The sequence below is a fragment of the Lissotriton vulgaris genome, unplaced genomic scaffold (assembly GCF_964263255.1).
Source record: "Lissotriton vulgaris unplaced genomic scaffold, aLisVul1.2 SCAFFOLD_4013, whole genome shotgun sequence".
NCBI classification, from domain to species: domain Eukaryota; kingdom Metazoa; phylum Chordata; class Amphibia; order Caudata; family Salamandridae; genus Lissotriton; species Lissotriton vulgaris.
Window position 1 is genome coordinate 102,892 of NW_028249804.1, and position 18,491 is coordinate 121,382.

At 42.0% G+C, this 18,491-nt stretch overlaps 1 protein-coding gene across 2 annotated transcripts; it reads right to left on the bottom strand.

Annotated features, from left to right (window-relative positions):
* Positions 1-16,332: 16,332 nt before the first annotated feature.
* LOC147663482 (uncharacterized) lies at positions 16,333-18,287 on the bottom strand. 2 transcript variants are annotated; one of them, XM_086950417.1, is made up of 2 exons: positions 16,925-18,287; positions 16,333-16,840 (listed from the first exon to the last, which is right to left on the bottom strand). In XM_086950417.1, the coding sequence occupies exons 1-2, from the start codon at positions 17,704-17,706 to the stop codon at positions 16,429-16,431; spliced, it is 1,194 nt and encodes a 397-aa protein (XP_086806543.1). In that variant the 5' UTR covers positions 17,707-18,287; the 3' UTR covers positions 16,333-16,428. The 2 variants fall into 2 exon arrangements, with proteins under 2 accessions (XP_086806543.1, XP_086806542.1); XM_086950416.1 differs by having other exon boundaries at positions 16,333-18,287.
* Between the last annotated feature and the right edge of the window lie 204 nt (positions 18,288-18,491).

Here is an 18,491-nt window from a genome sequence, read left to right on the forward strand (position 1 = left end):
GGACCCTCCTGGTCCACTCAAGACGCCATCTTAGGCCCACCACGTGGCCCTGAGATCTGCCAAGGCTTGTTGCCCCATCCTGGGCCCAGCGACGCCGACAGCATCATCCTTCGTGGGACAGCTCGCACCTCCATCGTGGTCGCCGACAACGCCTCCTGGTCCGTGAGACTGCAGAGCCTAGCGTCGCCCACTCACCTGGTCGAGGTGACGGCCAACCGGTGCCCTCCTGGTACCCTCTGACTACTGGCTAGTAGTACGAACTTGGTCCCCTCTGCTTTCAGGTATCAACAATCTCTGATCCAGGCTTGGATCTCTACGAACTATTCATCACTGGTCGCCGGCCAGCAACTCCTTTTCTTCCGGCTCCTGGCTCGTCAGCGAAGACCCCAACGCCTGTAAGACTTGTGCAGCCGCAGCCCTCGTGGCTAGGTAAATCGGCATTTCGGTGCCTGCATAGCCTCTTTACTCTAGGGTCCCGAGTCCCTCGCTTCCAACTTGCCTTATCGGGTCCGCCCGAGACCTTAAACTTTCCGTGTCCTCGGACACTTGTTTTAATTGTGCACTTGAAGTATTTTCCTAAGAGATTTGGTTTGTGCTTAGTACCCTGTCCTCATAAAGAGTCCAGGGCTGTTGTGAATCTTAATAAATATCCTGTTTATTTTCATAACACTTGTGTGGTGTCCTTTCACTGGGTGTTCAAGGGGTACATGTGTGGTAAACAGCTGGCTTAACGCGCCCTCTCGAGTCTTTAGCCTTAGACTGCTCGTATCCACGCTACTAGGATAGCTGGTCTATAGGTTGACTTACAACCAAACACCATAAGGGTCGTTGGAACGATACATAGCGGTCGCTAGAATAGCGAACGTTGCATATCGGGCCAACTTCTCACACCTGTCACTAGACCCCGGGATATATTTTGTGTTTTGAACATATCAGCTCAACATCCAAAATGGCAGCAACATTGAAAGGGCAACGGAAAGAGGACTGGGCACGGAAATAGAAAATGTCCTCACACTCTTGAGTGTGATTACAAGACAGGCTCAATGTAATTAATTTATAGGGAAATATAAGACCTAGGGAGCTTAGAGGACACAGCAACGACAAAGAGAGACAGGTATTGTCATTCAAGGTATTGTCATTCAAGTGAGGTCACTTTTTTTTTTTAAATATGGCGGGAACCAATTTAGAATCAACAGGCACAAACTCCTTTATCAAAAAATACCCAACTAACCTATCTAAGAATGCAGAAAAAAAATTCAAACACAAACTAATTAAAATAAACACACAGATACGCTGATTTCTGACCCCTACTTCAACCTAAACAAAGGCATAATTATTAATTACTTGATATTTTTACCCAGAAAAACAGCTAAATGGTGCATCGTTTACGAAGATGTTCAACGTAAAAAACACAAACAACATTCCACAAGGCACAAAATTTATGATCATCCCGTCACCAAGACTAAGAGTGGATTCATTGTGGAGAAGTGTGGCTCGCGGTATAGAGCAGGCAGACCCGGAAGCTGAGGTCAGACCCGGGGCCAGGGTTCAATTCCCGACGCGGCAGGGTCTTGAGCTCAAATGTCCACGGACTCGATAATTCTCGCTTCGGTGCCTGCTCTAATCATGGGTTCTCACTCTGCAACTCTGGGCATTAAGCTTGCTTAATCTCCACAACGGCCCCCCTGCGGCGGGATGCCTGGCTTTCACCTTGGGGATTCCCTGTAGGGGCTATCTCACAGGACGGGTTCCCAAGGCAAGCGCCGGGAAACCTCCGGGTAGCTGTGCGCTCAATAAATGCAATAATAATAATAATAATAATAATAATAATGCATTACTATCTACAAGAACAGCATTGTACTTATACAAGCAACTAACAATGAGCTAGAAAAGTTCGACAACCTATTTTAAATGCTAAAAGAATGGGTAGATAAATCAAAACTCAAGAACGGACCATACAAGAAGCCACACTACTCACCTCCAACAATACCGCCACAGATGTCGCAACAATCAGAGACCCTCTAGATCCACAAACTACAATGATACAATGTTAACAGGAGGATCTTTAGACAGAAATGAGACTGAGACAGGTGAAAACGCTACACCATATGCCATTACCGCCCCAACGCAACCTCAGCGAGTAGAATCTATGCCTCTATCGCAGGTGTTGACCTCTACTACATGTAGGAGAGTCAACAGATACCTCCTTCCAGAAATCAAGGTTTTGAAAGCTAACACCCCTCTCATACCCCACTCAACAGCATCACAAAGTACATCAAGGACCTTATGAAACTCATATCCTCAGAACCTTAGACCGAAAGCCCAGGTCTCAGGAAGCGCATCCCACCCCACAAATATAGGAGACGCTATCTCCCGAACCAATGACAAAAATAGGAAAAATGAAGAAAACAAGCTCTAAAACATCAGGACACAAGAAAAACTCGAAACTGGCAGACGCATACTCCCAAAATATCTTCACAACCTCGGAAATAAATCGAAGCTCTTCAAACAAAAGTGGGTAAGATGTCGCAGGACATTTCAAACGCATTACAAGCCTTGGAAACAATACTGGAAATCACGGTAAGCACCCACACCAAAGTCGAACGCGTCCAAAACTTAGTGCATAGCCCTCAAGAAAAGAGTAGAGAGACACTCATGCCATTATCAAATAGACATAACGGACCAGACAGAAATCTTAAATACCTATCAGACGATTATATGAGCCGGAAACTAGCAGCAGAGGGGAAGTAATTAAGTCAATCCTAATGGATGCCAATAGAAAACCCTGGCCCAAGAACAGGAAACCCAACCTTAGCAACCTACAACAAGTCCAGCTCACAGCCAACACTCGAGAAATGAACTCTAGTAGCGCAGGGAAACCACTACTATGCCTACTGCTCAACTGTCGATCTGCAGCAAAACATGCCTCGGACATCGATGCCCTCATCGTTAGTCAGGAAATAGATATAACGATCCTCAAAGAAACATGGCTTATGGAATCATCTTCCCTGTTCATGGTTCTTCTGGTGCCCCCTCATTATAACATTGTGAGATTAGTCAGACAAAAAAAGACAGCCGGGGTATAGCATGAATACACCGATCGCATATAGAGATCAACCTAATATAGTCAGACCCTCTCGAATCTCGTGAATACCCAGGACTCAATGTAGGAACAGCAGGCATTCAAAGATTCAACCTGTATGTGCTTTACCACCCACCAGGCAATAATGCTTCTTTCATATAACAGTTAATGGAGATCATCAAGGCTAACTCTAACAGTCACACTAATAACATATTCCTCGGCGACTTCATTTTACACTGGATGACAATAATGACAAACAATTTCGAACAGATCTAAACCTCACTCAAACCTGCACACAACCAACCCACTTGAAAGGGGCAACCTTAGATTGGATAATTTTAAGGAGCAAAGACGTTACAGTCTTGTCAATTGTTCCTTGTGATTGGTTAGATCATCATACCATAACCTTCCTGATACCCACATTAAAAAAGAGCAAAACCGGGCAGCCTGTCAAACTGAAAAAATGGACCAAGGACATCAAAGATCCTAATATTGAGCTACCAATAGCAAGATATGAAAAGGAACTAAATCCGCCTAACAACTTGCTGAACGCTAACGAACTCACTGAGCACTACACTAACTCAATGAGGAATATAGTCAACTCCACCATGCCACTAAAACAAAAAAGAATATCTGAGAAGGATAAAATTCCATGGTTTAAGGAGACACTGAATGAAGATTGGCGTAAACTGAGACTTTCAGAAAGAAAATGGAGACAGCACACATCATCCCCCCACCTTAAAACACTCAGAAAGATCAGAAACGAGTACAACAAAAAAGTGCTCAACTCCAAGAAGGAATTCTTTAGATAGGAACTAGACAGCGCCACAAACGGACAGCAGAAACTATTTGAGATGTTAAAGCAACAGTCAAATAAGCAGGCCGAATACACACAAGAAACTACTAAAACTCAATTGAGCTGCGAATAATTCTCTACATTCTTCACTGACAAGGCCAACATGCTAGAAAGAGAGCTCAGGTTTGCAACTGACAACCTTCATAGTCAACTACCAACACAAAACAATGATACCTCGACAAACGATCACGATAGATTGAAAAACAATGCACAATGGGCAACCTTCAAGCTATATGACCAGAATACTATTGACAAAACTCTCTCGCATATCAAACCTAACAACCACTACAAAGACCCCCTCCCCTCTAAATGCTTAAAAAGAATCAATCATATTGTCGTCCTAGTATGGACAAAGATAATAAATGCCTCACTATCTTAAGGGATCCTACCAGATTGCCTAAAAACAGGTCAAGTCCTCCCATTATCAAAAAACCTACAGCGGACCCGGCAAAGCCAAATAACTTTCGCCCAGTTACCAATATTCCTATACTTGCCAACTAATCGAGAAATGTGTACAAAATCAACTGAACTGCCACATCGCCAATTTCAAGCTGCTGGACGACTGTCAATCTGGAATCAGACCCGGCCATAGTACAGAATCAGCAATCCTACACATAGTGGATGATGCGCTGCAGGCCCTAGACCACAATCAAACTTGCCTACTAGTATTTCTTGACCTGTCATCTGCCTTTTGACACGGTAAACCATGAAAAATTGCTAGCCAGGCTCCAAGACAGGATGGGTCCATCTGGAATTGTTCTGAAATGGTTTGAATCCTTCCTCCAGAACTCAAAGATTCCTAGTCAACCAGACGCTCTACCCGTCTTACCCAAATTCAATTGGAGTCCCTCAAGGATCAACACTATCCCCTTCACAATTCAACCTCTATGTCGAACCCCTCAAAGAAATTCTCCGAGATGCAAACATATCCGATCACATGTACGCAGATGACACTCAGATATACATCAAGATAACGCCACTGGAAGACATAAAGAAAATGAATGCGGCCTTGAGAATGTCACTACACTGCTAACTAGTAATCATCTGAAAGTAAACGCACAAAAAACAGAATTCCTATTAATATCACCACCGAAGAAACCCACAGAAGTGAAAGAATAGACCAAACTGATCACAGCACTAAACTGCACCCCTACACTAGTTGAATCCGCAAAATCATTGGGAATCACGCTTGATAAGAACCTAGACATGAAAACACACATCAAATCAATGGAAAAAAGTGCCCGGCTTCATCTGAACTATATTAGAAAAATGAATCCACTCATCGCTACGGTGGACCTCAAACTGGCAGTCCAGTCCTTAGTTATATCTAAAATTGAATATGGATGGACAACTCTAGCAGGTCTCCCAAAAATGTCCTTAGCTCCACTAAAAGCATGTCTAAATGCAGCAGCAAGACTCATTACTGGATCCAGAAAATATGACCATATCTCCCCTCACCTGAAAGCATTAAACTGGGTACCATACGAAGCCAGAATTCAAGTCAAACTGGCATGTACTACACACAAAGCGCTCCACTACAAAACTCCACGATACCTAGCTCAGAAAATAGAGCTCTCAGGGGGAAGCAGACCAGCTAGGAGTACCAGAGAACTGCTGCTGAAACCGCCCATCTTTCGGAAGAAGAAAACATATGATAGAGCATTCTCTGGAGCAGCCCCCAGAATCTGGAACTCACTCCCTCCAAACCTTAGAAAAATTCCAAACATAGCAACTTTCAAGAAGGAAGCAAAGAGCTTCCTAATGAGCAAGTTCCTTCCATAAGTCTAGATTGCTCTTTAGCATTTTAAAACCAAATGTCAGTCATGAACCGGTCCTGTGGTAGAACTCACGGAAAGCACTTCAGAACCTTGTATACAAAATACTGTTACATTGCTGCAACGGATAAGAATGTCTTGTTCAGGAATATTTTATATAGTAATGCTCCTGTTTTTGCTGAAACTGATAAGAAAATATTGTACAGGTATTGTTTATGTAGCCAATCACACTGAATCACAAATGCTCCATATGCAACTGTGAGGAGCTCTGATACCCAAGGGCCAAGCCCACGCTATATAAAACTCTACAAATAAAAAAAATAAAAAAATGTGGGACATATCCCAACTGTACGGGGGAGACTATTTTCTCTAGTAGGAGGGATAGCTGAGTTGCATCACCTCAGGCAAGAATTTATTATCACTCTTAAGAAGTGACAGAGGGCGATAAGAGGTACACCTAGCTGGGTCTGTTCACGTCTTGGGGAGAGCTGATATGATTGCGTCACTTATAGACGGCAGTGACACACCACCCTTCAATGCCTCGGCAAACACCCCCAGCGACGTGGGACCGGTATTTGTTTCTAAGCTTTGTAAAACTCTACACCTGACCTTTAGATCCCGGAGTCTTTCCCCCTGCTTGGGAATCTATAGCTGCAACGATCTGTTGCCCAGAGATCGATGGTTTATGACTGGATGTCCGAGCCAATTTATATAGCGCTGCACAGTTAGTTCGGGATAGATAAGTCCTGGCGCTAGTATAATCACTTAAGTATCAAAATCACACAGCTCCTGAACAGGAACAGAAAGGTTTGAGTTGTTTCCAGGTACCTGCAGTCACCACAGGCAGAGAGCAGCATCTATTCGGATTTTCCTAAACTTAAAGAGACTTTACGCAGCAAAGCACAGTGGGCTCTCACCCCTCAACCAGCTAATACCAGGTAAAAAGCAAAGACATATGAATGAACCCCCTGACTGTAGAGCGTTTATGACATCAAGTGCTATAAATTGACATCTTTTCAGGACAGGAAGCTGGTGCAATTTGGCCAGTTTGTTAGAGATTGACATTGATTTTTTTAAGCCCAGAAACAGCCCAGCTGCTGTGTTTGTAGCGCCGGTTCCTGGTCGGAATGTAGTGTGCCGATTGCGTATATGGCGATAAAGACTCACAAATTCTTTATAACACTTTGAGCATCAGCCGAACTCTGGGGCCTAACCCACAGGAATCTAGAGCATGAATCTACTGCCACCAAGATGTACTTGGAAGCCCGTCTGAGTATAAGGAACCATAGTGATCCAAATATACACACGGGAGAGGTTTGTCTGAGATCAGTAAATGTGTTTCTGGTGGACGTTCTATGGTGGAGCCCTTCATCTGCCAGTAGAGGTCACATTTGAGGACAAAGTCAATGGTCCGCATAGTAAGACCAGGCCACAAATAGCACTGCTTTAATAGTGAAACTGTACCAATGATCCCTGCATGGGCTGAACTCAGACCCTCATGTGCAGCTAGTATCAATCCCAATCTGTGATCAGTGTTTGTTATTACTTTATTGCCCACTCCTTGAATTTGAGAATATGGAATATTCTGTTCATCTAACTTGTTGGAGTAGTTGAGTGGAAAGCCTTTCGGATGTGTTGAGCTCTTGCGTGTGGAATCGACAGCTATCATAGTTGCTCCATCTATCCTTGTACTAGAGCAAATTATTGCAGTAACTGCAGCAATACGAAGTGTTGCCTTGGTGGCCTTATCCACCATTGAATTCCCTTCAATGTGAATGGCAGCACATTGATGACTCAAAGTATGAATAACATGAGCCTGTGGCAGGCCTTCTTTCAGCTTTGCCACTTGTACCCAAAGCATCTAGTACTTTAATGCGCAACCTTTGGAATCCCTAAATCTATTCTGCCCCAATAATGTAAATATTAGTTATGAAACTTGACACAATACGTTGAGTCACACACTATAAGTGTTGGTAATTCAGGATCCATATTTTATAATGCCCGTATTAGGGCTTTTAGTTCAGCCAGCTGTGCCGTACAGTCTCCTAGAGACCGTGTGAGTGTTTTCCCAGAAAGAAATTTCTATCTTGCATGTGCCTTTTCACAATTGCACATGCCGCAGAATATTGCTGTTTCATTTCTAAGGCTGCATGGGCAGATTCCTCGGTACAAATGTTATATTTATATCTGTCTGGAGGCATTATTTTATTTGGCAGAGGATATTCTAGTTTGTACTGCAGGAATGTTTGTAATGTTGAATCGAATCTGTAATCTATCTCTATTGCACTGAGAGAGTTAGCTCATTTAATCCATCTTGGATGTAATGCTTTAGCATTTAGGATGTTTGCCTTTGTAATGACCTCCAGGGTCGGAACCAGGGTCAAGACAATTATGTTTCCCCTGCGCTAGTGCTCTCTCTCTCTCTATCTCTCTCTTATCTCTCTCTCTCACTACAGTAGTTTGTACTGCTATGAGTATTTTTTCAGTGGGTGTAAAACGCATTTCAGCTTTCGTGTACAAATGTAATTTGTATGCTAAAGGGACTGTATCACCTTCACTGAAAGTGATGTAGGTGTACCCGGTAAGCAATGTATATAACAAGGACCCCATGAACAACAGTTAGTTCAATTCCTAGGTCAGGGACACTTATTTATGAGAAGAAACACACCTAGGCAATTGTATTTTCTTGTCTACACAATGATACATGGGAGAACTAACACATCGAAAAATTGAGTTCTGTCTTTAATATCAAGATTTTAATGATTATAAAAAACACTTTTTGTTGTACATATATCAATTAAAAAATTGTATCAACATACAATATGAAACAAATCAAGCATAATATTATAGCAAACAGTTCATTAAAAACAAGATCACAGGTATGAATAAAATATAAAACAAAAAAGAGGAAATGTGGCACAATAATAATCTCGACGCGCGTTTCAGCGAACCAGCGCCTTCTTCAGGAATAGCCACTAATTGCCAAAGAAAAAAGTATATAGTAAAATACCTTTATTAGAATAATGTTACATTCAATGTATCACATAATAACCATAATATTCTCTATTAAAAAGATGCATGTTCTATTAAATCAGTTATAACATATCGACAGAACTCATAATTTGACAAACCAAAATTATATTCTCCCAACAATGGACAAGAAAGACTTATAAACAAATCATGTCTATATATGTGGTGTACTGCAATGCTCATCTAGATCCGTAACCAAATATTACTAACATGGACAAAGGGTCAGGTTGCTACCAATTTTTACTCTGAGCATAGATAATACCCTATCTGGATTATAGGGATAATTAATACAATACTTACATATGAGACAATTTTGATAATACAATAAAAAACTATTAAGATTTGCAGGTCACACTCATGATTAAATTATCTGAAATAAAGAAAAAAAATGTTTTTTTCAAAAATAAACCAAAAGAGAAAACAAAAAGATATATTCGGTAACCATAGGAGGATTTCGATTTTTACTTACTAGAAATTTTTCAGATTTATTTTTGTTCTAGTTGCATTACTCTGTTGTGAATTGCTGTCTAATTCGTGATGTCGAATGTGACAGAACAGAAGAGGAAATATTGTTCACGTATTCCTTATCTATTAAAAAGAATTAAATATAATTCAGAAATTAGTTTTTAGTAATTTTTGCTCGTGATGAATAATAATTACTTGTTACGGCTAATACTAAAGGATATAATCAGGTTGAAAAACACCAAAAATAATACATTTTAATATACTCTAATTGATTAGTGTAGATCAGATTTCCACATCATAAGTATACTAAATTGTTAAACAGTAGAAATGCCACGGATTTAGCAAACGCAAATTTATTGTGGGCATTGAAGACTTTTAAAGTTCAATTAAAAGACTAAACTGTCTATAATTCATATTGGACGAAAACCTGAAACATTTCAATTTTCCAAAACATTCGTACACAGAATCATGGAAATAAGGCATTAAAAAATACCTTATTATTGAAAATTTACAAAAATCGCATGTTAACCAAAAACTGGTTACGTAAAACGGGCAGTGAATAGCGTATTAGACTCGCACCGTAGGAGAGTAATACAATTGGACATCCAAATAAAGAAAATATATACCTTGCATTGATACAAGTAAACAATAAAGGCTTGTTACATTTGATCCGAGAGACTAAGCTGGTTTAAAATGCAACACTGAAACATGCAAAACCAATGGATAATACTCATTACGGAAGTACCTTTAGAATTTCAATGTTGCGACACAGTCGTCTATACGATCATGCAAATAAAATGTAAAGATGTGCCTTGTTATAGATTCTCGCAAACATGGCCTGATAACGTAATCTAAAAAGAAAATAACGTGTATAATTAGAGATACATAGTAAAGGCGCAATACAATTAGACACCCAAATGTGGACAAAGAGCCTCGCTTTATTATAGGTGTCATTACCTAGCGGGCCTTGACGACGAGCATAGCCTTCGATTTTTGAATGATAAAACTCGAAGCTGTAGAGAGGCAAAGAGGGAATATTTAGGCAAAATGGTTGACAAACGGTCAAACTATCAATCTAACCCACTAATTAGTTACATATACAAGAATCAGAGGAAGCCAGTTCAAACGAGGCCCACCTGTACCCGGTAAGTCCAGTGACTATGCAAATAACCAAGTTAGTCGTGTTGACGTGTGTGTAAATATCAGCGTATACAGAACATAGGATATCAGTATGTTTCTGTGTCCAATGGTGCACTGAAAAATCTGATATAATTAAGTCATAGAAAGGTTCTAACCTTTCTGCATAATCCAAAACGTATGTCCTGTCAACATTCAGGAATCCTAAAATGAATTGTAGTCTTCTCAGAGTTGAAAGAGGCTGGAGTAGGGCACATATGTCTAAAGATTTTGCCACCAGGCTTTTTTTTTTCACTTGACAATTCGTACCCTACAAATAGGACACTGACGTGGGCAATTTTTTATTTTTTTGATTCAAGAATTTTTGGGTTTACCCTAGACAAGTGTTCCATTCATTCATTATCCAGCAGATATATTTCATCTACTTAAGTAAAGCCTCCTTATTAAAACTTTGAAGTAACTCTGTTTTCCTGGCTGCGAACAACCCAGAGCTATTCTTATACACCTGGGGTAATCAACAAAATTGACAGTGAGAGCCTAGCGCTGAGAATACTGTCAAATATCTGCCTCCAGGGCTATGTTTTGGCAGAAAAATCCATTTGAGATATCTAGAGTTTTTCGACACAATGTTATTCATTGGTGCGGCATTGTGTGCATTTCGTACTGTAAATATGTGTGTATGTATTTTAATGTTTGTAATCTAAGACTAAATAATATGAATTATCGGGTTTCATTACAGAAACAAGGGATTATTCATCACAAGTTGATCTAAGATCTCCCTAAGATACAAGATCTCCCTAACTTGTTTCTTTACCTCATGTTTAAATGGGTATTGTCTCTGCGGTTAAGGAATTGATTTTAATGGGATTTCATGATGCGGTGACTCACCATCCCACCCAACATGATTGCAGTAAAATGCAGGAGCCAGATCTAACGCCAACTCCTGTGCTAAGAATTTTTAACTGATTCTGGTACGAGGCCAGAGAAGGCAGTTAAAGTAACTTATTCTCCCATTGGGCAATCAATTGCGAACTCAGGTCGCCAACCCTTTTCAGCCAAAAGATTGTCATAACCATAGGTCAGGTTCTCCCAAAACAGACCCTTTATTTTCCTAGGTATGACCTCCTCCATCTGGACCGTTATTTCATATAAACGATATGGACATGTATTCTTGTATCAGGTGTTTCCACCATGATATGCTCACTCTGTGCTACTACCCCCAGAAAGTCCATCAGGTTCTGGCGAGCTATGGTGACTACTGAAACACTATCCAGCATCGTCACTGCCCATTCCCTTTTATGAAACAGAGTCCTCAGTAGCCTGGGAATTTATCATTTTAATCTTGACCACCTTCTTCTTTTTAAATTGAGGTTTGACGTCTTTTGCTTGTCTTCCTGTTTAATGATGTAGCCCAGAGTGCAATGTGTCTTCCTTTTCAGCTTGACTCGCTCTTTCAATCTGTACTCTGACTGTCCGGCTTTCTCCTAATGCTTTTCGGATGTCTCCTGAAAGAAACGAGATGTACTTGTATCAGTATCCTGATAGCTGTCAAACTTTCTAATATTGTCACGGTTTCTCAAATTGCAAATAGTGTTTTTCGTTCGGTGTAGTCCTGTGACTGTGTTTTGTTTTATTTTTTTATTATCCCATTACTACTTTGAAGAATCAGGTGCTTGCTTAGAGTTATCTTTTGCAGAACTACTCTTAGCTATTGGTTTCCCATGTTTGGCTCCCAGATTATCTTTGCTTGGAGAGGCATATTTATTTTAGATAATCCTGGGCAATTCGTGCTCCCGCTGTGCAGGAGTAAATTTCCTCAGGCGTTGGCGTAAAGCCACCACTGCTGCCTGCCCATTTATGTTACTCAAAATAATTGCTGATAACTGGGCAAAATTGTCCATGAGTTTCAGCCCTAGATCTAAGGAAGGCTCTGCCCGATACTCATTCTGAATCTGTTTCAGTACATCTGGTATAACTGCTATTAAATGGGTACCATGTGTTCTGGTTTATACGGCAGAGTAAATTGTACCCCAAGTGGCACAATCTTCTAACTGGGGAGCCATCCCCATTGGCAAGCAAATTGTCAATATTCTGTGTTTTTCCTGCGAGCCTGTGTGGGGAAAAAACTGCTTCAAGCTGTGCTGTTTTTTGTGCTATCTAGAGTGGGATTTTCTCCTGGGTTGGGAACTTTTCCCATAAAGGCATTTAGTGTTTGTGGGCTAATACCTGTGGTAGCCACGTGTGGATGTGTAGCCAGAGCAGCCCGCAGGTTGGACTGTCAATGTTCTCATTATGTATTGTGTTCGATTTCTGTATATTTTTACTAAATCTCTGTAAATTTTTCACATTCCTGCTAATGGTAAAGCATCAATGTCTGCATGGGGTGTGTATGAAGCTAATATCAGCCAGGTCGCTCCTTCTCTGCTGAGCGGACCGAGTCTCAAATGATTTGTGGTATGGAGTTGGGTGCCTTTAAACCAATTAATGAGCTCTTGGTAAGTTAATAGGTCTTCTAAGTCCCCATATGGGAAATACTCATCAGGTGGTTCATCTTCAATGTATTCATGAAACAACCATATGCGTGCATCTACAGGTGGGAATTTAACCCAAGAACAGAATACCTCTGTTCTGTAAGCTTTGTGTGCCTCAACCAGTAAGGTAACATCTCCATTTGTCGCCTGGAGGCCATGTTGTAGCAATTTCATAGTAACTGCCTCTCTGCAATTTTCTGAAATATATAGTCCAACTATCTGTTCTTAAATATTTTCATCCTGTTCAGTCATTGTCACAGCATTAGTATTTAACTGATATTTTATAGAGATTGTTGTTTTACAAAGCGGGAACTTTAAATCGTCTAAGCTTGATTTAACCTACAGTCAATATATAGGGTATACCTACTCAGCTGAGACGGATATGTTTCCCTTTCCTCTACGGGCGAATCCAGTTAAAATGTGAGTAGGGATCTCTGAGAAAGCTCAACAGAACTACTCAGATTTGACCATTAAATAAGAGCCTAACTGATGTAGATGGTGCCATTTTGTGTAGTTCCTACCAATCTGTAGGACCCGCGCATTGTTTGGACAACATGAACTAAGAGTAAGTTGTCAAGACTGATTCCGGACCCCCCTCATGTTTGACTATAGACCAGCTAGCTCACAGTGCCACCGTAAACCTCCCTAACCTTACCAGGCAGCGAATGGTTTCTGGAAACCACTGAACATGACAACGTTGACTCCTCAGGGATCATGGAAAGAGTACAATACCTTTCACTCAGTCACTGTTGCTTACTTGTTCTCAGAGAAACATACAGAGAATACATAGTTTGACATTTTCAATAATATTTATTGAACCAACATTATTCTTGCATAAAATATGTGTGCTGCAATGATTATGACAGAAGTACATAAACGTGATTACAAGAACCAAAGGAGAAAATAGTAGATATAGTTCTACCATGGTGCTAAACAATTGTATATATGCAGGCATATAAAAAAGGCAGTAAACTAGCATACTCCTACTATGTGAACACTACTCTAAGTGTACCTAAAGTGTGTGTAGGTCTAGAGCCAAGAATACCCCCAAGGGATTATCCAACCCATTAACTGAGGGGATAAGGTGAAGGACTCCATGGGGGCGTGGCTTGTCGCCAAACATGTGGTCGTACTGTAGCAGAGCTCCCAGCCGGGACTTGAGTCATCCTGATATCCCCGTTGACCCTGAGAGTCTCCCTGCTGCAGAAACGGTCTGCCAGCTTGCGGAATCTACTTGGGACTCCTACCTGTAACGACGGGGCTGCAAATCCCCAGGACGGGTGCGATCTCCATTTTTAGACGTTGCCAGCTGCCATCAAAGCCTGCCCTGAAGGCGACCGAGGACATGCGCCTGGACTCACATTGCTACAGCGGGGGATGTGGATTGGCATTGGACTGGGGGCCCCGGAGACAGAGGGCCCCAGCTTCCACATGAGGGCCTTCTGATTTGCGGAGTGCGACTGCCCTGCTTGCGAGTCTTTCTGGAGAGGTTGGAGTGGCATGGGGTGCCTTGCTGTGCGGCCTCCGTGTCTGCCTTCTGCGAGGGTGCTGTGCCCTGGGCCCCAACCGCTGGCCGGCCGGGTGTGTGGCAGCCACGCTGCTTGTTGGCTGCGTCACTGGGAGTGGCTGCGGTGTCCGCCTTGGGGCTGCTGTTGGTGCTCCCAAGGCTGCGTGGCTGGAGCCACTCTACAGCGTGCTGAAAAACCCCTTTGACCCTGGACGAGGGGAGGGGCCCGCCAGCTGGACTGGGGCTGTAGGTGCGGTGAGCAGGCTCTGTGGTCTGATGGTGGACTAGATGCACGCGCAGCCGGACGGCCGTAATTGAGGACACGTGTTGTGCTGAATGTGACCCGGGCCCCACGCTTGTCCCCCTGCATGGACGCGGACCCACAAAATGGGACTGGTCACAGAGAGTACTGCTAGCGCTCTCCCTGAGGTCTGCTTTTGCTCCTGGCTGGAGTACATCTCCTCCCCTGTTTGCGGCCTACAGACTGCTTCCACGCGGGCTGCCCACTTGCCCGGGTGCACGACTGCTGCCGACGCCTGTGGGTCCTCTCACTTCCTCTTCTCGCCATTGTGCTCTTTGCCAAGGCGCGCCAGCGGGGGAAGCAACTGCAGGGGCCCGGCACCGAGGAGCCACATCAGGGGACTGCAGACTAGGCCTCCCAGTCAGCTGCTTATTTTTAGGTATAAACAAATCACCTGCCGTTCTCCCTCCTTCCATCTCTCTTTTTCTCCCCCGTTCTTTGTCTCTCTTGCTCTCTTTATCTCTCCCCTTCTCTATCTCCCACACATTCCTGTTACCTTCAGCTTCATGAATGTCACTGCCACTTCTGGCATCTATACGACAAATCCTTCCGAACATTTGAGGACAAGGGACAATCAGTGTGAAAGACGAGTTGCTGGGAGTGCAACTGATTGTCCTAGTCCATATATGCCTTTGATGTGGGATTTCACTTTTTCACCACATTCTTCAACCAGAGTCTGCTGCTTACAGTGGCTCAATCCTGGTAAAAAGAAGAGTTTGGCAAGGCACAAAATGAATAGGGAGAGTCAAGTTGGAGAGGAGCCACAGGTCACACTTTGTTATAAGGTCCGAGGCACAAGCTGATCCATTAACCAAACACAGTCTGTAAAAGATGCAGCAAACGTTTCTTAAAAACAAGGTATATACTTTTTCATATCTAAAAATAGGTTATTTCTTGAATACCTGTGCTTCGCTTTAGTTCATTACATATACTGCAGTGGCATTTGTTAATAGTAATACATACATTTTACCAATGAAGTTTCCCATCTCCAGAGCTGTGACAACATATCCACTCTGGGTGTGTTGGGTTTGTAGGTTTTATCAAAAATCCGACAAGTTAGCTGAAAGTACCGTTGTTAGTCCCAGTATTGTTCAGTGTTGCTTTTAGTGGTAGTGTGATCAGGTAGGACAGAATGTTTTTCTTTATATTTCTTCTTCACCAAATAAAAATAAAGAATGTTTATTTTCTTTTAGTCCACATGGTGGCTTGTCTCCCACTGTGTATTCTGGTGCATCATGTCGCCCTGCTATGTGTACGTAGTGAACAATCACTGGAAACAAACACTTCTATAATTCTGCAAATACTGTTATCTGTTTTTCTTCTTTACTGCTAGTCCGGTCTTCTATCATCTGCTATTTCAATGTCCCACATAATTAGAATGTTATTTTTTTCCATAATTCATTCCTCTCACAATAACCGCACTGTTCTGCTCTTGTCTATGTCCTCACAGGGGTTAATATCATTTTTGATGTTCTTAAGATCTCTCCGGAGTCTCTGCATCTCTAGGATTATCTCCATGTGCGTTAAATGAAGGAGTGTATTGACTGAGAGCTGTGTGGGATCGAAAATTGACAAACGCCCTTCATACTTTCAGTGCCCTTATATGTTTTCCCCATGTGTGTTCGCTGATGACTTTGTAACTCTGATAATTGACTAAAGCTCTTCCAACATTCACAGCAATCTCATATGGTTTTTCCCCTGTGTGTATTCGCTGATGTGTTTGGAGGTTTGATAACTGACTTAATTACTTTGCACATTTACTGCCCTTGAATGTTTTTTCCCTTGTGTGTGTTTGAGTATGCGTTTGAAGGCGAATTAACTGACTAAAGCACTTTGCACATTCACTGCACTTGAATGGTTTTTCCCCTGTGTGTATTCGCTGATGTATTTGCAGGTTTGATAAGTGACTAAAGCACTTTGGACATTCACTGCACTGGTATGGTTTTTCCCCTGTGTGTGTTCGCTGATGTCTTTGTAGGTTTTCTAATCGACTACAGCTCTTCCCACATTCACTGCACTGGTATGGTTTTTCCTCAGTGTGTGTTCGCTGATGTCTTTGTAAGTGATATAATCGACTAAAGCTCTTCACACATTCACTGCACTTGAATGGTTTTTCTCCTGTGTGAGTTCGCTGATGACTTTGTAGGTCTGATAACCTACTAAAGCTCTTCACACATTCACTGCACTTGAATGGTTTTTCCCCTGTGTGTATTCGCTGATGTATTTGGAGGCTTGATAACCCACTAAAGCTCTTCACACATTCACTGCACTTGAATGGCTTTTCCCCTGTGTGTATTCGCTGATGTGTTTGGAGGCTTTGTAACCCACTAAAGCTCTTCACACATTCACTGCACTTGAATGGTTTTTCCCCTGTGTGTATTCGCTGATGCGTTTGAAGATTTGATAAGTGACTAAAGCACTTTGCACATGCACCGCACTTGAATGTTTTTTCCCCTGTGTGTATTTGCTGGTGTCTTCGTAGGTTTGATAGCCTATTAAAGCTCTTCACACATTCACTGCACTTGAATGTTTTTTCCCCTGTGTGTATTCGCTGATGTGTTTGAAGATTTGCTAAGTGACTAAAGCACTTTGCACGTTCACTGCACTTGAATGTTTTTTCGCCTGTGTGTATTTGCTGGTGTCTTCGTAGGTTTGATAACCTATTAAAGCTCTTCACACATTCACTGCACTTGAATGGTTTTTCCCCTGTGTGTAGTCGCTGATGAGTTTGAAGATTTGATAAGTGACTAAAGCACTTTGCACATTCACTGCACTTGAATGGTTTTTCCCCTGTGTGTATTCGCTGATGTCTTTGAAGATTTGATAAGTTACTAAAGCTCTTCCTACATTCACTGCATTTGAATAGTTTTTGTCCTGCGTACGTGTGCTGATGAAGCTTGAGTAGTGATGACAAACTAAAGCTTTTGCTGCATGCGTAGGATTGTTCTTTCTTGGTTAGTGTCTGCGGGTCGGGTATATATTTGTCTACATCCCATGACTGTATTTCCTGATGGGCCAACATGGCCCATCACTGTGTGCAGTATTTTGCACGTTTGATTTCTGTTTTAACAATACATTGCAATAGCCACCAAATATTTGCTACACTATAAGGTGTCTTTGTAGGTGATTGTGCCTTTAGATTGGATTATGGCTATGCACGCAAATTGGGGCAGTCATTTGTATTGTAGATAGAAGAAGTCCTCTTTACCCATCAGTTGTCCGGCTCCGCTCTTTTGGGCTTTTCTCTGGTTACTGTGGTCTGGCCAGAAAGAGTTTACAATTCACCTAGAGCACGGAATGATGGCTTGTCGTCATTTTAGAAAACAGAGCACTGCAATATTCACATCATACCGCTCCCATGATCAAAGCTGGTGTTGGACACTTGTTTATAAAGGAGGCGGTTTGTTATTGTTGTTGCCTTAATTTTCCTAAGATCATTTCTTCATCTCGTCGCATGGAGGTGCACAGCTCAGCCTCTTGCAATCACTAAACTGCCCTTGATGCTTCATCCGGGATCTGTCTGTTTCTGTGCAGGTTCATCTGTCGCTGACTGCGCTGATGTTTTCCTGAATACTGTAGCTCATTATTTCTGCTAATATTGAAGATTTACAGCATTAGTTTCATTATAGATGGTCATTTCAAACATTCAAGGCTTGTTTTCTGTTGGATGTAAAGATATTTAACATTAATAAATTGAAACATAATGGAATGAGAATTAATTGGTTTTAAAAGACATTTTGGGGGAGATTTACCAAATTTCCACGCAATGCAGCTTGAGGCTGCACTGCGTTGCGTGACAGGGAGGGA